The sequence below is a fragment of the Gavialis gangeticus genome, unplaced genomic scaffold (assembly GCF_001723915.1).
Source record: "Gavialis gangeticus isolate Ggan-Ray unplaced genomic scaffold, GavGan_comp1, whole genome shotgun sequence".
Taxonomy (NCBI): domain Eukaryota; kingdom Metazoa; phylum Chordata; order Crocodylia; family Gavialidae; genus Gavialis; species Gavialis gangeticus.
In genome coordinates this window covers 121,962,342-121,988,782 of record NW_017729025.1, presented here as the reverse complement: position 1 = coordinate 121,988,782, position 26,441 = coordinate 121,962,342, and the positions used below count along the sequence as shown (strand labels likewise).

Sequence of the window (26,441 nt, the reverse complement as noted above, 5' to 3'; positions counted from 1 at the left end):
CAGAGGACAGGAGCCAGATCTGCCTGCTGAGAGCCAGGCTGCAGGTGGGAAGAGGAGGCGGCTTCTGGCAGACAGCCAGGAACTACATCAGAGAGGAGCTTAGACTCTTACACAACACACATACACACACACACACACTGAAGGGATCCCCTCTCTGTGCTCCTTGGAGAATTCTGGCCTTTCACAGAATTTGTATCTGAATATTTTAACTCTCTCCTAATGCATGATGTTATAGCAGAGCAACATCATCTTCGAAGCAGGGGGTAGAAACACAGGATACAGCTGAATGGCCTCAAATCAAAATTAGACATTTTAAACGTCTGTTCCCACAACTCTCTATCCTGCCCATAGCAGCAACTGCAGGAACAGCCCCAGCAGGGATATTCAAACACCCTCCGAACTTTTTTAGCTTTCCTCAGAATTTCTCTGCTCTGATTGGCTCTTCCCTCCAGCTTTCCTCTACCTTCACAGGCACTTCTCCTGCAGGCTCCATTCCACACTTACCCTCCTTCCTCTTCTATGCCCTGCCCCCCTTAGCCTATTTACTTTATCACCTCCTAACTCCCCCCCCCAACACACATACACAACACACACACACACACACAGAGTGCGACTCATAAGCAGGGCCTGGTTTGAATTGCGATTTCATATTTTTCATGAAAATCACAAAATTAGTGATTTTCATAAAAAAGCAATTTGCAATGAATTGCTATGATACAACCACTTGCTGGGGAGCTCTCCAGCCAGCAACAAAAGCCTAGCAGGGCAGGAAAGGGCTTACAAAACAGACAGGGGGAGAAGATAGCTTGGGAATGGGTAGTAAAGGGGCCGTTTGCTCCTCCAGGTGGGAAAACTGGGACATGGGGGCTTGGAGGTACATGGGGGCTGCCTTGGCAGATGGCCTGGATAGGGGAGAAGCTGTTTGCTCCCCCAGGTAGGAAAACTGGGGTGCCAGGGGGTTGGGGAAGAGAACACACTGCATGGAGGAGCAAATGGCCCCTCCCCTACTGGGTGCCAGGGCAGTGTGCCAAGGCAGCTCCCAGGGGCTCTCAACCCCCCGCCCTAGTTTTCCAGCCCAGAGAAGAAAACAGCCCCTCCCCTACTCAGCGCCAGGACTTTCTAACCAAGATAACCAGCAGCTTCCAAGCCCAAGAAAAAGCCTCTTACCATGAATGGATAGCAGCAGTAGCACCAGCAGCAGCACAACCATTGGAGACTGACCTGGCCCTAAAGCTGCCCCCTCAGCCAATCAGGAGCACCATGATGTGGGTGCAAAAACAGTGGCCCCCACCAAAATCAGGCCACAATATTAGTAAGCTGGGCCCACAATTTAAACCAGGCCCTACTCATAAGATATCTGCTTCTGTTACCAGTTCATTCTCTTTAAATACTACACCTTTCTACCTTGTGTCTATCTTCTCTATTTAGAATGCAAGCTATTTGGAACAGGGACTGTCTACCAGTGTGTTTGTTCAGGGCCTAAAATAATAGGGCCCCCATTCTTGGAGGCACTACTGGAACAAACATGGATATTAACCATAATTTCTATTCAAACAATAACTCAGTATAGCTTGCTAGAGTCTAAGTTACATAACAGTTTCCATTTTGATACTGCGTTTTCAAATGTTCATAACTTGCCAGAACAAATCTTCTGAGATGAAGGTTTCTATACTTGGCATTTGCCAAAAATGCAATCCAGGTAAATATTTTTTTTAAATTCCACTCATCCAATTTTCTCACACGCAAGATCAAAAACAAATGCATTTTCCCTCTATTCTACAATATTATTGCAACACTTTTCCCCAGTGATAGTGAAGTATTCCACTCCTAGATCCTGTGCATCCTGAGATTTACCTTGAGGCTTATTACAGAATACTTACTGGAAGTTTGGAATGGGAATCAGTTTTTTTTAGACAGTATCACATGGAGCTGGATTGCTAAAACCAGGCAAACTACTTTCAAACTGTCATAAAACAAATTGGAGGAAACACTGTTAAGTACAGATCCTGAGAATCTTTACTACGGATGGGTTGCTACAGAGATATTGGCAGTCAAACATGGGTGACACTGGATACACAGGGAGACAACCACTTCCATACTCATACTACTATTTACCATATTTCTCACACACCACATGCAGCTTTTCCTCAAAATTAGCCCTCCAACTCTGGAGTGTGTTATAAGCTGAGGAGGCTGTTGGGGGCATTCTAGGGCTCATGCCTTCTCAGTCCCATGCAGGATGAGTAGAGTCCAGTTTAGCATCACTCCTTCCAACTCCAAAATTCATTCTTTAACTCTGTCACAGTTGCTGACAGACAGGTAGAATCTCTGACAGAGTTAAAGTTGGAGTTTGGGAGACCGCAGCCACGATGAGCCCAAGCTGCAGCAGGGAAGACTCTATAAAGAGTTTTTTTTCCTTCATTCTGCCTTTCCAAAGCAAGGACAACTGGACAGTGAAGTGGAGGGAAATAATACTGGCGGCATTAAACGCTGACCTTTATCAACCTAAAGTATCAAGCCACCCAAATCTGCTGTTAAGTTTTTGTAAGCTAAGTGGAAACTGCCAGAGGAGGAGAATGCCATCCAGCCAATACAGCAACTTTACTTCAGCTTCATCTTTGTTTCTGGGATTGACCAGCTAACAAAGAGTGGATTGGATAGTGCCATATAGCTGGGAAGTCCAGCAATGGCAGCACAACTTCATGATGAAGGTGGCTATTTTCCTCAAGACCTGTGCAAAAGTCCACCACTGCCACTCTTGGCCTGCAGCATAGAACACCAACATGAAAGCATACAAAAATATGTAGCTCCTGTCATCCTGAAAGTATCCATCCCAATTAGAGGTGCACCAATATATCGGTTGCCTATCAGATCGGCACTGATAAAAGGGAAATTTACTTTATCAGCTATCAGGTTTTTTGGTTGTTGTAGCCAATAATCTTCTCTGATACTTATGCCTTCTGGCCAGAGCACCTAGATGCCTGGGTTCCCTCCTGCGAGCTGGAGTGATGCTGGATACACTCCAATCTAGAGATGTAAATACAATCTTATTTTCTTACCACCCTTTACAGGTGCTTTGCTACTTTAAGAACATAAAATGTACTGTGCATAACTTGGTTTGCTCATAAAATTAACATGTTTGGTATATTTATTAAATTTAAAAATATAGTTTATTTAGACAATAATTACAGATTTACTAATTGAATTTAGTTTAAAATGTTTTTCGTTTTTGTTACAAATGGAGCTACAAGCTGCTAAACTCTAAGGAACCTAGCATTTCTTAGTTTTTACCAATTTATGAGAAGCAGGCAAAAATGAAGTTTAAAAAAGAAGAAACCATCAACATTATAGTAAAACAAAGAAAGTTATTATGCATTCTGGATTTAGTGTACTCCACAGTGTTGAGCAGATAAAGAAAGCACTCATTTTTAGAAAAAGAGCTGAGAAAAAAGGGGGGGGGGAAGAAAACCAAGACTCGTTGAATACAAATTTTGCTACACAAAACTTTGTCTAATCAGTCTCATTTTCTGAGCTATCACTATCAGCAGTTGATGCTTCTTCTGATTCTTCATTTTTATCATCTTCATGGACTTCTGAAAACTGAAGGTCTGCCCAACTTGAGACAAGATTCCCTTCCCTTTCACCTTATTTTATTCCTTTATTTGGCCCCAGCATTTCCAAACATAGACCAGTTTCTTTCACATGCTGCAGAAGATGCAGGAATCTGAAGCAGGTAAGACGCAAGAGGACTCAGAGGCTGTATCATGCAAAGGCCTTGCCACCATGTTGCAGGAGGGATATGCTTAGCAGAGTCCCAGACTGCATTTCTGGATCAAATACCTGAATATGTTCTGTATTCTGCAACATTTGAAAGTACCGTTCCAACATCAAGTCTTAAGCGTGTTGCTTGTTTTGTAATCCAGTCAAATGCAGTAGCAGTGCTATCATCACTAACATTTCTGCCTTTGAATCTTGGATCCAAGAGATCTGCAGCAGCATGAATTGACTAGCAACAAAATTCTTCCCATCTGTTAATAAAGTCTTTTACTTTTCTTTCTTCTGTACTTGTAAGCGGAGATACACTTAGATTCTCAAAAACAGTTGATTTTATCTGAGCCATTTAGTAAAAAATGTCTGACAAAAGTGCACCATCTGATTCGGATACAGTGACTGCTGAAGAAATTGGCTTTAGAATCTTCAGGGAGTTCTGCAGCTGAACTCAGAAGACATCCTCATCAGGTACAGTGTTCCTTACACTTTTGGGTACTTTAAGATCCTCAATTATTACTGTTTCTTGAGGAGCTTCTTTGTTTTTTAGTAAACTATCAAATGATCACCACTCCACCCCATCTACTTCTACTAGAGTTTGAGGGTCACTATTTTATTCTTTGCATTCTTTTCTTCCTGCTTCTTCTTAAAGACTGCAGCTACAACATGAGTAGCTGTTACATGTTTTATAACTTCTTTTGCTCTTCTATAGCTCTTTTGCGGTGCCCAACTTCACGATGTCATTAAGAAGCAAGTTTAGCCCATAGGATGCACATCCTATTGCAGTAATATGTGGATATTCATCTATTATGATCTCTGTAGCAGAGCACCATGGTGCTCGCTACTAGTAGGGGCGATGCAAGCTTAGCTGCCAATAAGTAGGGCAGCACAGCTGGCAGTTGCTTAGGCAGCAGGCTGGGTCAGCTGATGGCCAGGGGGCTGGGCCAAGCCTTTATAAACAGCCCAGGCCAGAGCCTAGCTGGCAGTTACCATCTTGCAGCCTGAGAAGTAGGAGCTCTGTAGAGGGACAGAGCAGAGCAGTTACCATCTCGCAGCCTGAGAAGCAGGAGCTCTGCAGAGGGACAGACCAGGGCAGGTACCATCTAGCAGCCTGAGAGGCAACAGCTCTGCTATAGAGCTGAGCATTGCGTGACCGTAAGTGCCTGCAGAATGGCCTGGGAAGGAGAGGCCTCTGACAGGGAGGTACTGGAAGAGGGCCAGGGCGGCGGCGGCGGATGTATGTTGTAGCCACAGGGCTCGTTTGGGTTGCAGCTGGGTTGGCGTGGAGTTGTGTTAGTGCCAGGAGGCTTAGTTTATGTTATCGCCAGCTGGCTCACGGTTGTGTTTGTTTACATTATACCAGAGGACCGGGTGAGGCTGTAGGGGTGCGAGGAGGCCTCATGGGAGCTCCCCAGTAGTCTGGGGGTTCCTGGGTGCCCTGTTTGGGGCACAGAGCAGTGCCTAGGAGGCACGGCTGTTTGGCACCGGTGTGGTGTGGTGTGTGGGGTTGAGACCCTAGCCCGAGGGCGGTATTCTGCCGAGTCCGGCGAAAGACCCCCAAGAAGGGTCAGGGGGCCAGGCACAGCTACAGGCCACCTGAGCCCCGAGCGTAGTTTAGCGCGGGACGAACCCCAGAGAAGGGCGAGGGCGCGGTTTAGCGCGGACATAAGCCCCAGCGAGGGCGAGAGCGTGAGAAGCGCGATTTAAAAACCCGGAGTAGGGCGAGCGCACAGGTGGAGGCCCGAGGCCGGGCCGGCGCATGCGATTACAGCCTGAAGAAGGGCGAACACATGAGTAGGCCCCAGAGAGGGGCAAGGGCTAGCAAACACAGGGGCGCTAGAGCAAGGGGTGTCGGTCGCGTGACAAGCCGAGGGGCACCCAAGGAAGAGCGTGGGTTGCGTGACAAGCCCAAGGTGCCAGGCAAGGCACAAGTGACCAGACAACGTCCGGAACAGCTGCGAGGCTTGGGGTGTGCTAAAGGGGAGGTAGGAGGCACACATAGCCCATAAGGCTAGGGTGCACCAGGTCACCTGTAGGGAGTAGGAGCCCGGACAATTATAACACCCAGGACTAGGAGATCAAAGGCAGCCTCCCATATCAAATTATATGTCATCAAAGACGTGGTGGGTGAGAATCAGAGGGTGCTGGATCTCCTAATTTGGCACGGCAGGGGGCACTAGCGGGATCATGGCTGCTCCTAGGGCCCGCCCCGTGACAATCTCCCATGCTGCTTTCATGTTACGTGCACTGTGTCAGTCAGCAAAGCAAATAATTTATCACTCCTAATCTTCTGTAGGACTTCACACATTTTACTACTACTACTCTGCAGTATGCCAGTTCTCTCCTGTTTCAATGCTTCTGTAAAAAAACTGGTTGAGGTGCTGTTATCAAAGTTTGATTCCTTCTCCCCACACATTTGTCCATCCATCTGTAAGTACTGCAAGACACAGTGCTTTGTTGATTTTTCCTTGCACAGATTGTAACATGTTCATATTCTGTCTCTAAAAGAAACTTGCTCAAAGAATGTCTGCTGGGCAAATGGTATGATGGTCTTAGTCATTTAAAAGCTTCCTGCCAGTAAGCATTTTCAGTTATTGACAAAGGCATCCTGGAAGAACATTGCTCTTGCAAGAGGTTGGTCAATTTTTTCCTGATCTTCAGGTGTCATCTTGTTTACAAATTAATCTATTGAGAGTCTTTTATATACAAGTTGGTTACTTGAGGATGTTGATGGGCAGCCATTTGTGATGCTGATGTTATAGAAACAGCAGTAGGAGGACTTCTGGATTGAGAGTGCTGGAAAGAGCTACTTGCACTTTCATCATGATCTACCTCCTCCTCACTTATACCCATGAAGAATATTTTAAGATCTGCAGGACACTTCTTACATACAAGGATGTGTTTGGTCACCCTAGCAGGATTTGGAAATACATACTTCATTTGACGGTATTTGCAAATCACATTTTTTTTTCTTACAATAACTTGCAGTGTGGAAATGCTTCCATGTGCTAGAAGTCAGTCGCACCATTTTGCTGAGGGAGAAAAAAGAAAAATGTAGTTTAGTAGCTAGCTTGCATATATAAACACTAAGCTACAGCATGTACAAATTTAGTAATGGATAGAGGAGAAGCCTCCTCAAAGTTAACTGTGAGCAAAACTTCCCTGCCCTGCAGGCCTCAACTCACTGCTAAGGTTGGATTGATTTGTGACAAAACATCAGATTAGTAGGAATTCAATTATGAATTGCATAGGTTATGAAAATATACTAAATGCAGCTAAAATATAGTTTAATATACTGAATTTAGAGAAATTTTAAACTCTTACCTTTCAATAAAAAGTATACTTTCTTTCAGCTCCTTTGTGCTGCTTCTGTACTTCTGTGGATCTCAAGGTCACAGGGCAGGGCCAGGAGGAGGCAGGTTCCTTCAAATGCCAAAAACTTTAGACTTACTCCGTCTCCTCTCCTAAGGCTTTTAAGCTATCAGGGCAATAAGCTCCTTGTTTCTAATCTCTACAGGAACAAATGGATGCAGCTGTCAGTGTCCACTCCCAGTCCTCTGAGGCCTACTTAAGAGGACAGGAGCCGATCCACCAACCTCTAGATCAGAAGTCAACTACAGAGGAAGTCCACAAGCAAAGGCAGCACTGAATCCTTCTTCCTTCTCTTGTGAAAATGGCAGTGCCCCCTAGGGGCAGAAATGCATCTTGCTCTTGCATTTGAGAGTTGTACTGTACTGCTTGCCCTCAGTGTACAGGAATTGTAATGATCTGATACTGTAGACAGTCATACATAAAGTCTTCCTATTACACAGTTATTAGAAAATATTTTGGAGGAGTAAAGGGTAGCAATATATGAACACCTTGTCTTAAACATTTTATTCATAATTCTAAAAGAAAATATTTCGTAAGAGGGTTTTTTAATTTTTCCAAACATTTTCAGTTTTTCAGAAAAAAAACAAAAAAAGTCCTTGCAAAAAACAGGAAAAAAACTACGTTTTTTTCCCAAATTGTTCTGTTATTTTTCCAGGCCTTCACATCTCTACCTCCATCCCCTAACCGCCAGGCTAGGATAGGATGGAGTGGAGCAGCAGCTGCAGTGTCACGCGGCACTGAATGTCGCAGACGTGACTGGGTCGGGGCAGGGTAGGCAGAGCAGAGCTGTCTGACGCAGCCCAGCATGACCCAACCCACAGTGCCCAGGGGTCTGTGCCCTGGGGACATGGGGCAGAGCCTGGCTGGGGCCAGAGCAGCCACTTCTCCCCACTGTGGGCAGCAAGGTCCTTCCCCCACCCCTAGCCAGGTCCAACCCTTCCCAAGGTTGGGTCCATTCAGTGCTGTGGCCCTGCCCTGGGCAGAGGGAGGAGAGTAGGGAGCCTGGCCCAGAGACCACCAACCCTGGACAACCAGGCTCAGAAAGCTGCCCCCAGGCTGGGGTTGAAGGACAGGGGCTGAAGAGCTCTGCATAGCCAGTCACAGGCACTGCTAGTCTAGCGCCACCTGCTGCAAGTGGCACAGGCACTTTTACATATGCTTCGTGAGTGGGGCGGCACTTTAATTAAAATGCCGCCAGGTCTCCTGTATCAGCATCCCCATGCTTAGAAGTGCCACTAAATATTGGTTATTGGATCAGTATTGGCCATTTTTGCTGGCTAATAATCACTGCTGGTATCAGCCAAGAAAATCTTTATCAGTGCACCCCTAATCCCAATTACTACTGAACAGCAGCTAACCAATTTGGTGTCTGGAGATCAACTGGAAGAGTGTTACTACAGAGTTTTCTGCTGCTATCTTAAGTGCTTCTGATACAAGTCACAAAGCAGGATAACATGCAGGAGGTGTTACTGACAGACCTAGACTTGGGGGTTCTAAATTATACATAAACCATTGATAGGACTCGCATCTCTTTTAACTGCCTATCTCCTCCAGGGTCTGGGTATATTTCTCCATAGTGACAGAAGATCTGATTGATCAATGTGGTCTGTTTGTCAACACTAACGTTGGATTGTCTGGACAGATCTGTAATACTAAGATCTTCAGTGACTGCCAATTTTTTATCAGATGAAAAATGGAACTTTGTTCCTAAAACCATTCTGGATATAGAAGGCGGGCTCACAAAATGACAGCTGAATCAACATCATTACTTTCCTTGGCATGCTTTTTTTTTTTTCCAAACAAAGATGCGGATACAAGAAATGACATGAAAAGCTATATACTTAAGAGCCGCAGAATGACAGAAGAGTGAAGAAAGGGTGGAGATGCATCATGACAAAGTTGGATATATCCCAGAATTATCTACCAAGTAGATTCTCCCCCATACTATAGTTGTTTGCTATGCTTCATACAACATCTGTCCTTTCACTGAGGGCTTGGAAGCGGAGGTGGAAAAAGTAGTAGAATTATAAAAACAGATAGACAAAATGATCCAAATTGTTGGGGAAGTTTTCAGAGTAGATTCTGTTGGGAGGAGATGAAAGTTGCAGGGTTACGTTATTTAATATAAAGTACACTTAACAAGATGAAATTGGTATCTGATGTTAATCCTATCATTCACAAATAGGAAGGGGAACAGGGAGCTTTTCTCCTTCACCTAAATATGGTCCATGACTTATACAGAGCTGTTCTAAAAACCCAACAATTTACTCCACTACCATAGATCAAACAAACATTTAAAAAAATGTTACAAATCTGCATTCTATATCAGAGTCCCATAACAGTTAAGAGAGTTGGAGAATTGTTTGCTCTTAGTTTGTAGCTCTCTACCCTCTAAGCACCTGTTTTCTTTTAGAAATGGAGTTAAAATACAAGCTATTGCTTTAATTGATTTTTAACTTACTATGGGTGGGCAACCTATGGCCCATGGGCTGGATCTGGCCCTTGGACTTGGGCTTCAGAGGCAGTCGGCAGCACAAGGAGCTTTCCACTGGTGCTCTTCCAGCTGTGCCACAGGGACAAAAGCTGGCTGCAAGCACTTTCCCCATGTGGCCAGGGAGGCAAGCAGTGACTGGGTCCTACAGCCTACCCACCCAGTGGATAATTCTGGCCAGCAGCCAAAGTTTGCTTACCCCGCAACTTAGACCACACCTGCTCTTTTCCCAGACCTAAAACAGAACAAGCAAAAGCTTGTCTAACATCTTTCTCAACTATACAGTTAGTCTAATAAAAGATATCACCAAAAATAATATGTTTTCCTATCATATTAAAGAGAAGGGATGGGCGTCATCAAGCCATAATTTATTGTTTCTTAGTACACCTGGGCCAGGTATGTTCATCTCCTCTTCTCTTCCTGATATTGTGCACCACAAATATTGTTTATACTAAGAGTATAAATCTTAGCTTTTTATAGATATGCAACATCTTTGAAATGTTACAGTGCTCTAAAGAGAATAATTTTTAAATGGCCAATACACGGCTAAAGTTAGGAAAAAACAGAATGAGAACTAGAAAGATTTAAGAATAGCTTGTGGGTGAAATAGAGGCATTCAGTCAGTCTCAGCAGTTGCATTTGATTCTTTATTACTACTGAAGATTAAAGAACTGAGAACACTGAAGCTGTCCAGGCAATTGCAGAAGTATGCATACAGAACATTAGTGGACTGAAAAAAACCCTACAATGCAGTTCAGTCAACATATTGAATTTAAAAGAGAAAATTACTTGTATGTGTATTTACTGCAACAGACTTTTCAGTGAAGGGAAATGAGCTAGATATGTAGCAACTCATTTGAACCATGTACTTCCACAAAAGCACCGCCATTGGGACTTGTTAGAAACAGGATCTAAAGCACTAAAATACAACTCAGTACTGACCCCAGTACTCTTTCCTGCCACGGCAGGGGGTTGGACTTGATGATCTGCTCGGGTCCCTTCCAACCGTACCAACTATGAAACTCATGAAGGTTACTGGAAGGTACTGTCACTGAAATCTATAATAAACAGATTCCAGATATGAGAAAACCAATAAAAGTATGAGGAGGTAAATGCATCTTTTTTCCCTCTCATCAGCATTAACACCCTGAAACTTCCTTTTCATTTCTTTGGTTTTACTACTTGAATCTTCTATTGTGATTCTCAGTTGTATCTGAATTATTGGATTAAAAATGTATAGGTTGAAAGCAATATAAAAAACTAAAAGATCTACTAACTAAAAAGTTATGCCTTTCCATCTGAATTTTCTGCATGTTACTCAACTTCTTATATTTATGGTACTTAAGGACTTAAGGAAATAAAAGGTTGACATCAACTTTCTTCTTAGGAAGACTGTAACTATGCTCAAGAGAAATCCCCGGGAAGGGGGGAGGAATAATTTCTAAAGATTATGGAATTTTGAATTTTTTTTTAAAGTTTCCTGGGGAAGACATAAGTATAATCTTTCTGGTTACGAAGATAATCGTAAGAATTTAAATAATGGTGACACTGTCCCCATTTTACAGCCAAGACAACTGAAATCATAAGACTAAACATAGTTCTGATCTCAACGAGACACAAAGCTAGAATCTTAATTTAACATTTCATAGTTGATCCTTATACTACTCAACCCATCTGATTCACTGTACCCATCACATTTATTTGCAAACAAACTAAAACTACAAGCCCCAAGAACTTCAAAACATGCAGTATTCTTTGATACTCCCAATCAATGGTGTATTTGCCAGTGCTTTAAAAAAGACATGAGTGTTGTTCATAGTTATCAGTTAAGGGTAAAGCCCCAGGTGAAGTAGGTGGGATTTTGTGGCTCTTCTAGCGCATTCAGACCAGCAGCAGTAACAGCTCACTTTAATGACCCAACAAATCTTTTTGAAGGATTTCCTTTGTATTTTACTATGATATTTTGAAACAGAACCACAAAGCAAAAAAGACATTGCAGTTAAGCCTGGGTTTAGGTATGGAATACCCCTGACTAATCAAACTTTAAATGTCCTCCCAAACAAAAACATGATATATGTTTCTTGGCTTTTGTTTTTTGATTCGCCAAAAAGACCTCCCACCCTCCTGAAAAATTTCCACTCGTTTGATAAAAATACCCCAGCTGTACCATTCTGAAACATCTACGAATTTCTGGTATCAGCAATATCTCATATACTTAAGCACCTGTAGGATGCTATCAGCAAATCAGAGAGTATACCAGTTTTCACAAAGAACTTAATAATATTTTAAAATCACACAAATCAGAAGCAATTTACAGCAGTATTTAGTGGGTTAATTTTTACCCAATTTATATGCAAGCACCACCAGAGAAGCTATAATAAAGGTGAAGATATTTTCCAGGAACTAAAAGTAGCTACTTCTATGCTACAAAATAATATGCTACTTCTATGCTATAAAATAATATGCTGGGATAAATTTAACTATACTGTGCCTGGGAAGCATTTACTTCACATTTCTAATTCTACATCACTACATTAAACTCTGTTCTGCAGTATATGCATCCATGTCTCTGAGTCGCTCAGTCTATTACTTATGGTCAGTCTTAAGCATACACAAATGAGAAAATGTAAGTTTCTTATTTGAAATGTACTGCTTGCTCATGCACCAAGATACGTTGCAAGCCACATACAGAGGTTGCCAACACCATGCCACACACAGACGACCCAATACCACTTGTGACAAAAGTGCCATGGGTTCACCACCTCCAAAGTATTTACTGTAAAATAAAAAGCAAGTCTAATTATTTTAAACTACAAAATAAACAGTTGTCACAAAATGGTACTGAGCAAAAATACAAATTTGGAAAAAATGATCCTACCGTATGCAGCCGTTTTAACTCACCTGCCCTGGTTGGGGTGAAAGACAGTCAATAACTTCCTTCACCATCACTGGGATGTGCAAGTTTTTGTAGTCCTCATCTTCTGCACTTTCATTTATATTAGCATGAACTTCATTCTTATTTGTGGTTTGATCTGTAGGTCCGTTAGGCCCATCAGTTGAAGACTCTGCATTTCTGGCCCAGACGCATTTGTTTATTAAGCCTGATTGTAAGCTGCACAGAAACAGTCGTTTGTAGCCATGGCACAAGTACCGAGGCAACAGCATATTGTAGACAGGTCAACCTAAACAAATAATAAGTATTAGAAAATATTTAAAAATGAGTATTCTAAGGATAAGGGGCACTTTTACACATGCTCAGGGAGTGGGGTCCTTTAATTCAAGTGCAGCAGCATCTCATGCATCAGCATCCCCACACTTCAAAATAGCATCAGGGGCACCTGAAGTAAATCTTGTTCAACTAACTTTAGTTCAAGCACCCCTGCCACCATTTTGAAGCAAAGGGATACTGATACACAAGGTGTGAAGGCTAGGAGCAGAGGAGGTATTTACCTAGAAAATAAATGAGACATGAAGCCCTCATTTTCTAAATTTCAATTCATTCTTTTTTTTAAAGGAACAGACTAGTGCAAAAATACAGTATTCCAATACTAGGTTAAAGAAGTTAATTGTCATGTACTAACACATCATGGGGGTGAGGGGGCTGATGTCGTGTAGTGACCATGCAATTACCACGCTCCTGCAGACTCGATTAATACAGTCTACTCCAATGCGCTGTAACTACAACAAGTGGAGCAGCCTCGTAGCACATCTATAGGCACCCAGGGTTTGGAAAGAAATGAGAAATACGAAATCTTTGTATCCAAGGATACAAGGCTCCACATAAACATCTCCCTGGCAGAAATTTATTTACAAAATTGCCATAAACAACTTCAACGTTGATCTCCTTTCAGTATTTCTCCAATGCCCTCACTCTTATGCAAATCCAATAAGAGCTTTTTTTTCCTCTTTACCCCATAACTCTGACTGAACCGAAGACCTCAACTTTAAAATGAAATATATGTAGTACAAACAACAGTATAATCAGATGTGAGTATAAAGTATCCCAGTGGAAAAAAGGTTACATTTATTTTCAGAGCACTGCCCTCGTTTTGTCATAGACAATGGCAAACATGTCAATATCATACCATAACACAATGAATGTTGCTTTTCCTTTGACCAGTTAAAGCAGAAAAGCGATGATTGAAATATTGTGATTGGATTTGAAATGGTGCTAGAATAAGATGTTACAAATCAATAAACATATTTGTACTAATGCATGATAAAAATCACATCATCAAATCACTTGCTTCAAGACTTAAGCTGATTATACCAGGGGTCAGGAATGAAAACTATGACTCATGAAAAGTATTTCATAGTTGGCCTGATGCAATACTACAGTCCTCTGAAAAATCATACATAGTTGATCTGCTCTGGTATATCTTTGCTTACTGCTTAAAAATAGGATGAACTGATTCTCAGACTAGGCCGCCACTACATGTCTGCATGACTTCTGTAACCTAGTATTGGAATACTGTATTTTTGCACCAATCTGTTCCTTTCATAAAAGCATGAATTGAAGTTTAGAAAACGAGGGCTTCATTTTACCTTTATTTTCTAGGTAAATACCACCTCTGCTCCCATATTTAATAAGCCATACAAGAAAAATGAAAACCCAGACATGAAGATGCATGACATGATGCTGTCCTGATTTCCACTCTTAGCATTAGGACTATATGCCTTCATAAGCCAATTTATCTACCTAGTTTTTTTACCTAAATTTGTTCAGATAGGCTCCTGTGTTACCTGTACCTGTCACAATAATACTCAATTATCATTTTAAGTGGGATCCCCTCATAATTGAGGCCCTAAGATTTAAAAAAGTTCCAGAAATCAGGAAAGCATCATGTCATGCATCTTCATGTCCAGGCTTTAAAGACGAATGCATGAGGCATGTTCATTTAGGCCAGGTATTTTCCTCTTCTCCAGAAACTGTTTATAATATTAATGTTGAAAATAAATAAACATTACTAATATTAAACATGACCAACAGCTGTCTCAACTGTGCCTCCTTCTGCCACCTGTAATGGCAGACCAGGTGAGCACAAGGTACAGCACTGGGCCTCAAATGATGGGGTGAAGTGCCCTTTCTTCCAAATACAATTTGAAAGCCTGCAGCAGATGAGGGCTCTGAACTAACCAGCTCTGCAACCAGGCCACTGCCACCATAAAGAGATCCGGGCTGACAACAGCAACTACACACTTCAGCACATGGCCTCACAAGATGTGGCAAGCTGCATAGGACTACAGGCTGCAAATCATCAGCAGGGGGTGGCCTCCTTGGAAGCAACCTGGTTTGGAGGAGGGAAGCAGGGCAGTACATCCCTGCTCATGGGTGACTGATGCCACCTTAGTCAGGGGGGCAAGTGCCCCCCCAGCAACCAGAGTGTCCCCCCACAGCCAATCTTACCAACAGGGAAGGGAGTCCCTTCACAGCCAGTCGCTCCAGAAGTGGCCAACGGCACTCCCACTCGCGGGTGCCTGTCGCCTAAGCAGGGAGCGCAACCTGTTAGGAGGTGCTCCAGCACTCTCAGGGGTTGCATGTGCACCCGGTACACGTTGCCACTGTCCCTGCTGAGGCCACCTGCTGCTCCCTCCCGTGGAGGGGGGAGGGGGACCTTATCATGATCTCCAAGGCAGCTATAAAAGTCAGTATGTTGACTTTTCGGTGGCTGGTGTCTTAAAAGGGGGGCAGCACAAAGCTGCGGGCCCCTGCACTGTACACGTTGCGGGGGTAGGAGGCGCACCTCGGGAGCAGCAGCAGAAGAGGAGGGAGAGCGGGCACCGCAACAGCAGCAGCCGGGAGCCCTGGTAGGCCTCGTGGGGGAGGAGCACACCAGCGCGGATGCGGGAAGCCCTGCGGGTCTCGTGGCTGCAACGCACGCGGGACGATGGGGATACCTCCTTATCAGGCGGGGGCTAAAGGGCTGCGCACTCCTACCACCCCAAGCCCGCAGCTGCACCGAGGTACCACTACTCACTGCACACCAGGCCGCCGCCAGCGCACCCGCCCCCTACGCACACGCGCCCCCCCCCCGCCGCCCTCCTCAGCTCAGAGGCACTTGCCCCTCCCCCACAGCGCCCGCGCGCCGGGACTGGGCGGAGAGAACCCCGGCAGCAACCGCCGTCGCGCTGGAGACGTCACGGCGGCGGCAGCCAATGAGGGGGCGCGGCCGCGCGAGCCGCTTGCGTTTGAATTCGGTTGAGGGGCGCCGGCGTCGGGGTACTGAGGTGAGTTGGGACCCTACGCCTAGCTCCCCGACGGCTTCGAGCCGTCCTTGCCCTGCTCCGCCCCGCTCGGTTGGAACCTCCTCGGGAGCTTCCCCAATGCCGCGGGCTGGGCTTTGTTACAGGGTGGGGCTGGGCCCCGGGGTTCACGCTTGGGGCCGGGCTGAAAAGTGTGAGGCCGTGGCTTGGTTTTGCCTTGGGTTTTTTGTTTGTTTGTTGGAGTTGTGCGGGTTGCAGCTGGCGCTGACTCCCTTCCCCGGGGCCCTTTGGGATAGGATGGGTTAGAAATTCCTCCTGTTCTTAACCTGGTTATTATCACTCGGGGTGTGAGGTGGCAAAGGGACCACTGTGCTTCTGTGGGTAAGTGAGGGGCATGCGACACAAGTCAGCCGGGATGGCAGCTGTCACCAGTGGGCACCTACACAGGTGCCAGGCACTTGCTTTGATGTATGCTAATTAGCACACGGCTGGGTTAATCCAGCTCAATTAATCGAGTCAGCTGGAGCGCTCTAATTAGCGCGCTCCAGCAGCCTGGACATCGCATGTATTCAATGTCCCCATGCTTCACCATGGTGGCAGAGGCACTTTAACTAAAGCTTGTCCAGTGCTTTGACTAAAGCTGAATACTCAAGACACTGCTGATGGACCCACTCTAATTAAAGCACCCCTATCCTGCAGCCCGTTTAAAGACACCCAGTGTTCCCAAATGTAGATGTGCCAGCCCTGTGGAGATTGAGCGCCATGCAGGCAGGAGTGAGACCCAGAAATGTGACTGCAACGCTGGCACTGACTCCTGCAAGGGGAAAGGGAGGATGGGGGTGGACTGGACCTGTTGGGGCTAAAGAATGACAGGCTTTGGTTACTAGGCCTGGAGTTCCCAAGAGAACTTTTCTGTCTGGGCCTGAGGCTCTTAGGAGAGTAAGGGTTTGACTAGGGCCGGTGGGATGCTCTTCTCTGCCTTCCCACTGGAAAATGCAGCTTGTAAGTGCCCCGCTTCAGAGTTTGAGCTGTGTACCCCTATAGGTGTCATATGTTATAATACCCTTGTGGTAGGCGCATATGTAGGTTGCTCTATACGGTAGAGGCATATGCAGGTCGGATGGATGAGCATCGTTTTGCTGGATCAGGTCATGCTGGAGCTACCATGCAGGGCTGGCCCAGTTGGGGGATACATGCAGCAGGCACCCAATGCCAGCCCTCTGTGCCATGCGCAACATGTGCGAGACTCTCTGCACAGGCTGCGTGGGGTGCCCCACCACCAGATCAGCACTGTGCACTGACCCTGAGGAATGATCCAAATTGAACTCCAGACTGTCCATGTACGCTGGAGCCAGTGTGCATGGCTGATCCAGGGGGGCACCCCAAGCAGCATGCACCTCATAGACTACATGCAGAGCAAGCCCCAGTGCAGGGCTGCATTTGCTGTGCGCAAGGCTGGACTGGACACATGCAGTGCCCAGCCAGACCAGGCCCCAGCATACAAGACCAGTAGAGGCCCTATACCGATACATTGGCACGAATATAAGGAAAATTGACAGTATTGGCAATTGCCTTTTTTTGGCTGATGTGGCCAGTAATGTTGCTGATAAATGCCCCGTGTGTGTGCACAGCACGTAGGCAACTAGGGGCACAGCTCGGCAGTGGAGAGCAGCCAGGTCTGGCTGATAAGTCTTTTGTGAGGGAAGGAGCATGGAGGGGGTTGCAAATCAAGGCCCCCATGGTGAGAGACGGAGTGGGGCAAGGGCAGGCACTGCACAGCTGGGGCAGAGCACAGGACTGAGCCACAAGCAGCTCATATGGGGGTTGCAAGGGGTTGGTCCTGCCTCTGCATGCACCCTGGGAGGGCGTAGGGGGCATGTGCCCCAGGTGAGAGCGGGCTGCCGCCAGGGACTGCACTAGGCTCTTCCTGGTGCGGGCTGTGGCAGGCGGCAGCAGCACTGGGAGGCAGCCTACAGCTAATTTTGGGGTGGCTGCAGCCCTCCACGTAGCCCCGCTCCCAACGCCGCTGCAGCCCGCCCTTGCCCATGCAGATCCAGGGGCACATGCCCCAGGGTGCCTGCAGCAGCAGGAGCCTCCCCACTCTCCCTGTAGTCTATGGATGGACTGCTCATGGCTCCATCCCGCTCTCTACTCCAGCTGTGCAGCACCAGTCCTGCTCCATCCCTCACCTCAGGGGGCCTTGATCTGCTTCCCCACCACGCCCTTTCCTTCCTCACCCCTTACCCCATAACAAACTTACCAGCCAGGCAGTGCTCTCCAAGCTGCCTGGCTGCATATTGGGAATCAGATCAGTATCGACCAATATGGCTTGTTAAAAATTGGCCATCGGTATTGGCCCAAAAAATTTCTATCAGTGCACCCCTAAAGACCAGACCAGTGTGGGCACTGCATTAAACACAGCCCAGACCTACTCCCTGTGCCACATGCAGTGCTCATGGCACCAGGTCCAGCCCATGCACCAGACCAGATCTGCATGCTGGTCCAATACCCCCAGACTAAATCATCAGGCTCCACAGGCTGGATATGGCCTACAGGCCATCTGCTTGACACCCCTGCTTCATAATAGATGGACTGTACATTGTAAAGAGGGACAATAAAAATATTTACCTTGGTCAACAGCAGAGCGATCATCATTAAAGCTTTCTCAGAACAGAAGGGGCACTATTAGGTGGATATTTACCAGTTCTTATTTCATGCAACTCAGAAGTTAGTAAAAAATATTTTTTTCCAAATTTCCAGGATTAGTTTATTTGACAACATCTGTAGCCACCCTGTTCCCCAACCAATTTATTTGTTCCTTTGAGGAAAGACCTGCATGAACAAAAATAAAATGTCCTTATTTTGAAGGGGCTTTACAAGGAATTTTAGAGGTATGGGGGTCTTCCAGCATATACCTGCATGTGAGAGATTCATAGCAGGGCCAGGTATCCTCTGAGAGCATCGAGGGGTGAAATAGCATCTTCAAAATCCCAGCTTTCAATTTTCCTTATAAGCCCATTCCAGCTAATTTTTACAGTTTCTAACATCGACAATGAACTATTGAAATCTGTGGTCAACTCTGGAGTATATCTTGACCTGCTACTGCATTTCTCTTTATTCTTAATATTAAAAGCATCATTAAGCATGCTGGCTAATTCATATAAGTGCAGAACATGCTCAGTTCTTCATAGCTCCCTATATTTTTACGGAGAACTTAACATAGTACTTAGAGTGTTGGCAGGCCCTGTTAACTGTTCAACTGAAAGTCAGTTTCACCACCCTCAATAGCAGCCCTGAAACTGAGAGCTCCTGGTCAATTTTATTTATATTAGTAGACTTAAAATTGATAACTCTTAAGTAGCACTATTTTTCAGTGTGTTTTCACTTTCTAGCCCTGGTAGTTGAAATCAACTACTAGGTTTAACTGCCTGCCGTACTTATTTGGGAAAATAGATTTTTGCCAGATAAGCCCACTCTGGAGCTTAGACCAATGAAATCTTTATCTCTGTCAATGAAACATGTCCCTGGTTGGTACTTGCTTAAGTAATAAGTGCAATAAATTATATTGTTTTCTTTACTGTAATTCAGCCACTGAGTTGGTAGCAATAGACAACTGTCACCTTCTGTTTAGTGTAGCCTGGAACTTTAACAGGACTGGAGAGCATAGGACTAAAAGGAGGGGCAGTGCAAGTGAGAGAACTGCTTGTCGTAGTTTTACCTGATAGCTGCACATTCTTCTCAGAGTCTGTGAAAGTTGCTTTCTCTCTTTTCATGTTAACTTCATTCATGTTATCTTAGGGTAGAAATAGATGTTGTCAAATGAAACGGATCAGCTGTGCTGGGATGTCTCAGCACAGCTGATCTGCTCGACTGGGTGAAACATGTCACCTGTTGTCCTGGCTGTTGGTGCTATGAGTCAATGGGTGATGTGTTCTGCCAGGCCTGGAGGGCCCAACTCCTGCATACCCTAGGAATTCCAACGCAAGATCAGGCCCTGGGAGCATCTGCCCAGTTTTTGCCCCACTTACAGCCCCCCTCCCCCCGTGCAGATCTGGGGACACCCTGCCATGCCCTCCCAGGGTGCATGCAAGTGGCAGGAGCTGCCCCCCCAGACAAGCCATGGCTTTGTCTCTCACCCTACCCCAGCTAGGCATCACCTGCTCCAGCCCTTGCCCCACTCCCTTCCTCACTGCAGGGGCCTTGATCTGCATCCCCATACCCATTCCCTCCTCCCTTTCCATCTACCACAACAGACTTACCAGTGGCACACAACTGTATCGGAAATCAGATTGGTATCAGCCAATATGCCTCCTTAAAAATTGACTATAGGTATCAGCCCCCAAAATCTCTATCAGTGCACCCCACTTCAGGCATTGGGAGACTAAGTGTAAGTTAGCAAACTGACAGCCCAGATTGTTGCCTGCTGCATTCAATCCTAGCCTGAATAACAATCAATTTAGCTTCTCCTCAAGCAGTCTAGTTTCTGGCAAGTAGGGAAGAAGAGGTACCCAAGCGGGGGGAAAAAGAACAAAAGACCGAACAAATACACAACAGCAAACCTACCATGATAGTAGTGCTGTAAACAAAAGGTTCTTAATGCTCTTAGTCCCATATTGAGACAAAATCTAAGCGTTAAATTTTAAAAAAATGGAAAAAACTTTTCACCATCTAGTAACTGATTATCAAAAAGAATACCTGCAGAAATTGATTTACCCCCAAATTTATCAATCATTAGCTTTAAATCTCAGCTTTTAAGTTCTTCACAGAAAATGTTGCATATGTACCAGTTGGTCAGCATTGATACATTAGGATGTGTTGCATTTGTGTATAGGCATAATTCACATAATGTAATGTTGGGTAATGAAGCAGAAGAACCTTCAATTAAGCTAAAATTGAAGGTGTCTTGCAGTGTTTAGTTGAGTTAAAATACAAATAAAACTACATGAATAAATGGGAGAGTTTGAGAATTAATATCACTGTACTTTTTGGAATTAAATGTACAGTAACATGAATACTTTTTTTAGGACATCAAATACTTTCGTGACCTGCAAATTAATGATGCAACTAAAGCAGTTAACACACTGTGTACTTATATGTTCTTTAATATGGTATTTACCCAAATCAAAGATGGATTTGAACAGGGTGGATTTGATTTAAATCAAATTGATTTAACTCACTGGTAGATGCCTCAATGTAATCGTTGTTTTCTGCAAAAAGTGCAGTCTTGTTGTTTAATATCCTGTACTCATTTAACTTCTTGAAACTTTGCACTTTTAGAGAGAGGTAAGAGCTTGACTGTACACAGACTTGCAGAGACAGTAGGGCTGATGGGTAGGTAATCATCTCATCTCCATATACTGCTGTTAACAAGAATGTTCTCTGGAGACACAAATCCACAGTTTGAGAACTAAAACTAAGAATCACATAGATGTTTAATGGGATCTTCTAGACTGAACACTGAGTCCCATTGGGTAGAATGGTTTTCTTTAATCTTTGTTAATTTATAGAGGAGCCTCTGTAAACCCCACTAGATTGGGCCCCTAATAGAATCTATGGCCTGTTGTGACCTATTTATAAAACTTTTCTAAAAACGTTACGTAAATATGTTGTCTCAAATAGTATATAATTAGAAGTTATAATCTTTAAAGCATGATGATATATTTGAGCTTTAACATATCTTAAATTAAAACTATCTTTATATAGGTTTATTCTTTATTTTTAAAGCATGTAATAAAAAAGTTAAAAATGATTAAACTTAAAAAAATCTGATTTAAAAAAAAATCCATTTTTTTTATTTATTTTTTGTTTAAATCGTTTATTTTTATCCACTCTGGCTTTGAAATTAAGACGACCTTGCAATAATTAAATTCTATATATGGAAAGTTATAAATTTGTTAGTTTTCCATGTATAGAATTTAGCTATTGGAGGATTGCCTTAAATTCATTCTCCCCCACTGCTGAAGTGGGGAAAGCAGCAGCAAAGAATGAAGGGTCAGACCCTTGCCTGCCACATGTCCTCCTGGCCCCTTCCCCCACCATGCCTGTGCCTACTATCTGTGTCTCCCCACTACCACTTGCCTGCCCTATGCCCACCTCCACCTGATTCTCCGACTGCCTATACTTCCTACCATTTACCTGCTGCAGCAGCAGCTCCGGCTCTTGGCTGTCAGTGGTGGTGGGCCCAGCTCAGATAGAAGCTCCAGGTCTGGGTTAGTCATAGCCAGAATTGGAGCTGAAAATAAGTGTGGAAGGGGGGCAATCTTCCCAGTGCTTCTCCTAAATCACACGCTGAATCCTGCCTCATGAGCCACCCTGGCCTGGGGCAAGCAGCAGATTGACTCTGGTTTCAACCAGGTCTGGCTAAGACAAGGGTTTTTCCCCAGGTTGACTGGGCAAAAGAACATCGTCTTGGATTTGAGTAAATATGATAATACATTTTATGTACTATACTTAAACAATTGAACAATACAGTCTGCAAATGAGAGAGGATTTTGCCTTGTATTCCATGGCAAAAGGCTAACATCTCATATTAAAAGTATGAGAAATAGACTGTTAGTGGATTTTCCTAAATTTCCTAAGTAAGGAAACTCTCAGTTTGAAAAATAAGCTCATGCATTTTATAAATGCTACCGTCTCAAACGTGAGCTAATTGTCAAATGGTTTGTTCCAAATGCTAAAGTTTTTGTGTGCTTTCTCTCTCTCTCTATCTTTCTTTACAATTGCATTACTTTATCTGAACTCTTGGCAGTAAGATTTAGGAAACCATGTCTGCTTCTGCCACTACTGAGGAGGATGTTTGCAATCATGTGAAAGTGGTGGTTCGTGTCCGTCCAGAAAATGAAAAAGAAAAAGATGGCAAGTTTAGCAAAGTGGTCCATGTTGTAGACCAGCATATACTGGTCTTTGATCCAAAAGAAGAAGAAGTCAGCTTCTTTCATGGGAAGAAAATACTTCATAGAGATATTAACAAGAGAAAAAATAAGGATCTCAAATTTGTGTTTGATACCGTTTTTAGTGAAAATTCATCTCAAATAGAAGTCTTTGAGCATACTACCAAAACTGTGCTGGATGGTTTTTTAAATGGATATAACTGTACAGGTAACTTTTCAGTTTTACTCCTTCAGTTCACAAAACCAATTCCTCAAAGTTTCGCATGTAATAACCACCTGTTGTAACTGTTGACAAAGTAACTGTTGGCAGGTGCTAAGAGAGAGTGATATTTTTTTTTTTTTTAACACTAAAACTTTATTGTTAGTTGTTACAAGCAAGAAGCTTGTTTTTATTTGTATTTTTTCTTTATGCATATAGTCCCTTTTCTGTAAAAGAATAAATTGGGATTATAAAATATTTCAGAATTTCATCTAGAGCACTAGGTACAAATATTGATACCTGTGTTCAAGAAAGATGAATTCAAATTGAAATGGGTACAAAGAAGGAATTAGGCTGGTTGGTGAACAGAGTGCCTACCTCATGAGAGGCAACTGAAAGAGGTCGCCTTATTTAGTATAGCAAAACAGATGTTGAGAGGACATATGATTGATCTCTCTTAATACCACAGAAAGGGAAAAGGGCTGTTTATTCTGAAGGACTGTTGACACAAGAAGAAATTATTATAAATTATCTATGAATAAATTTAGGATAAAAATTAGAAGTAGATTTTTCACTATCAGTGTAGTGGAGTTCTGGAACAGCCTTCCACATTGATTAGCATAGACAAAAAAAGATGAATTTTAAGATGGTGCTTGATCATTTTTTTTAAAATGCATATGTAATGCAATCACATCTTATAGCAAGGGACTAGACTTGAGGATCTAGCATGTCATTTTCAGTCCTAACTGGTGGAGTAATATGGTATTAAAATTTTCGTACAATTTCAGTGCTCGCATATGGCGCAACTGGAGCAGGAAAAACCTACACAATGCTGGGTTCACCTAAAGATCCTGGAGTGATGTATTTAACTTTGATGGAGCTTTATAATTGCATGGATCAAATAAAAGAAGACAAGTTGTGCACTCTTGCTGTTTCATACTTAGAGGTGAGCTTACACTTACATTGTGCATATTGGACTTAATAAAGGGTGTTTCCCTATATTTGAAAACTAGTGAAGCCTTTCTTGGGCAGCCATTCACAGGTCTGAGAGTGTGTGGATGCTTGAGGAAAAATGTCGTAATAGGAATGGAGTAGAACTATACTTTAAAAAGCTGGTGCTGTTTATAAGTTAACGCTTACAGGAATCTGCTTTAAACCTTTGCAAATTAATGACATTGCCCTGTAAAACACACACGTAGTGTGTACAAAATATCCTTCAAGCAGCTGATATATTTCAGTGTTGCACAGTACACAAGTCTATAAATGGTTTGAAATTGCCTGACTGAAACTGATGCTACTTTTTTTGCTCTGTCATCTATGAGATTTTCCTGTTTTGTCTGGGGTTTTTGCAATAGGCCTTAAAAGAGCTATTTGAAAAAATATGGGAGCATTTCAACTGAATCTGCTCTGCCTGTGGCTTAGAAAATGAGTCCGTCTGTCTGTATTTGCACACAGTAAGCCCATTAAGAGATCAGGTGGTGTGTGCTGAGACCAGGACACATTCCTTTCCACTGACCTCCTGGGCCTAGGGCTTAGACCAGCAGGGAATGCAGGAACTTCCAACTTCAGCCTGACCCCCTTGACCTGGAGGTAGCCATGGCATGAATCAGAGTTGGGGCTGGGGTTTGCAGCCACCCGAGACAGAGTTGCACTTCCTGTACTCCTGTTTTCAAAATCCTGAATTTACCTATGCCTATCTCTAGGGATTTGCTGCAATTTTGTGGTGAGCCTGCCACTTGCTGCTGATTCGCCGAGGGGCCCTGACGGCCATGCTGCTGATTGGCTGAGTGGGCTGTCTCTTGTGCTGTCATGCCCCTCACTGCTGAATGCAACCAGCAGCCATCTCAGCCAGTCACTGGGGGGTGGGGAGGAGGGGAATCATCTTGGCTGCTTCCCTTCATGCAGGTGGTTCCACCCCTGCCTCCCTGCCCACGTCTTGCAGGCTGCAAGTCTAGACCTCTGCAAGCAAGAGGACTGCTAGCTCCCACTGGGCAGTCAGTGTTTTTATTTTTAGTCAGGTTTTGTGTGGTTTGTTTGTTTGGGGTTTTTTGGGGGGGGGGGTTCGTAGATTTTTGTGGACAGTGCCCAATTTTGTAGTTTCTGGAAAATCATGAATTAAGTAGGTCCCTACGTATCACTGTGAGCAGAAGGAGGAGCAACAGTATCCAAGTGAAATGCATGTGTGAACTTCCAGCTCCCCTAAGTAGGATCTTTATTCTGTGTAGTTATGTTTTGTTACATTCTACTTAGAGCTCTTCACTGAAGAAAAAGAACTGCGCTTATTCTGCACTGCACAAGCTTTTATTCTTCCCAACAGCCTCCATTCTTTGACAAAGCCATTACAATATTGTCACTTTTGCTTTCTTGGCACTTTTTTTCTGAAGTGCGAGCACATGTGGATTACAGTTAACAGTATGGTTAAACTACAGATTCTGAAGTCTGTTGTAAGACTTGGATCTAGTTATAGGAGCACATACATATGCAACTAACACTTGTGAGATAATCCTAATACCTGTGTAAATTGATAAGTATTAAAGAATGGATTAACTGAACGTTAGATTCCAGAGGAAAAGGGTCTTTGGCTGCAGCTTTATCAATTTTAATTAGATTTTAAGGCATGTTAAGCTAACACATAAGCACTCACGTGAAAATGGTACAAAATTATTTTGTCTAATCAAGTTTAATCTTGCTAATATTTGATTTTTAAGGGTTATTTAAATGTCTTTTGAAGGTCTACAATGAACAAATCCGTGACCTGCTAGTAAATTCAGGACCTCTGGCTGTCCGTGAAGATGCTCAAAGAGGGGTGGTAGTTCAAGGATTAACATTACATCAGGTATGTAGATAACACTTTTACTTTCCTTAGACCTGTCCTTTGAAGATCTTCCAACTCTAACTTCACAAAACCCTTAAGATAGCAGTGAAGGAACATCTCTTTCTACAAAGTTGGAAAATAAAATAGAGACTAAAAGCTGGATCCAGCATGGAGTTTAGGCGCCTACAAATTGGATTCTATAGCTCCTAACTTTTAGATGCATGGCCCTCATAATGATATCTGAATTCCAAATTTGGGCTTGGGGTCCCTACACGATGCATAGAGAAAGTGAAGTGAGTCAGGGAGTGGATCCAAAAAAAACCACTTAAAGGTGTGATGAGATCTTATCTGCAATCCCAGTAATCTTGCCTGTTGCCATACTATGCGTGCATAGCAAGATGTGCAGTTTTGAGGCTGAGGATTAGATCCCACTCATGCCTTGCTTGTTAATGCAGGGGGAGCCCAGGACCATGATCCCAGACTCCCCTGCACCAGCAAGTTGAAAGCAGATACCTGCAACAACTGATTGTCAGCTAGGACCTGGGACCGAACTGGGGTCTGGAACCGGCTGATTGTCAAAACCCCTGGCGCACACAGTTTTATAGGCTCTGAAGCATGGGAACCATGGATCAGGCTGCAGCTGTCTATTCCATAGTCCCTCTTACTGGGATGAGTTTTAAAAAAAAAAAAAAAAAAAAAAAA

General features: G+C 43.9%; 2 protein-coding genes across 3 annotated transcripts in view; one reads left to right on the top strand and one right to left on the bottom strand.

Annotated features, from left to right (window-relative positions):
* METTL15 (methyltransferase like 15) overlaps positions 1-15,657 on the bottom strand; it is a 295,007-nt gene extending 279,350 nt beyond the window's left edge. For both annotated transcript variants that reach the window (XM_019519499.1, XM_019519501.1), the window contains exons 1-2: positions 15,610-15,657; positions 12,533-12,813 (exon numbers count right to left, since the gene is read on the bottom strand). In XM_019519499.1, coding sequence (XP_019375044.1) covers positions 12,533-12,796 — 264 coding nt within the window. In that variant the 5' untranslated portion in view covers positions 12,797-12,813; positions 15,610-15,657. The remainder of the gene's footprint in view (positions 1-12,532; positions 12,814-15,609) is intronic.
* A 6,927-nt stretch (positions 15,658-22,584) lies between these two features.
* Positions 22,585-26,441, top strand: part of KIF18A (kinesin family member 18A) — a 124,822-nt gene continuing 120,965 nt past the window's right edge. The window contains exons 1-3 of the mRNA XM_019519498.1: positions 22,585-22,933; positions 23,713-23,870; positions 25,656-25,760. Coding sequence (XP_019375043.1) covers positions 22,600-22,933; positions 23,713-23,870; positions 25,656-25,760 — 597 coding nt within the window. The 5' untranslated portion in view covers positions 22,585-22,599. The remainder of the gene's footprint in view (positions 22,934-23,712; positions 23,871-25,655; positions 25,761-26,441) is intronic.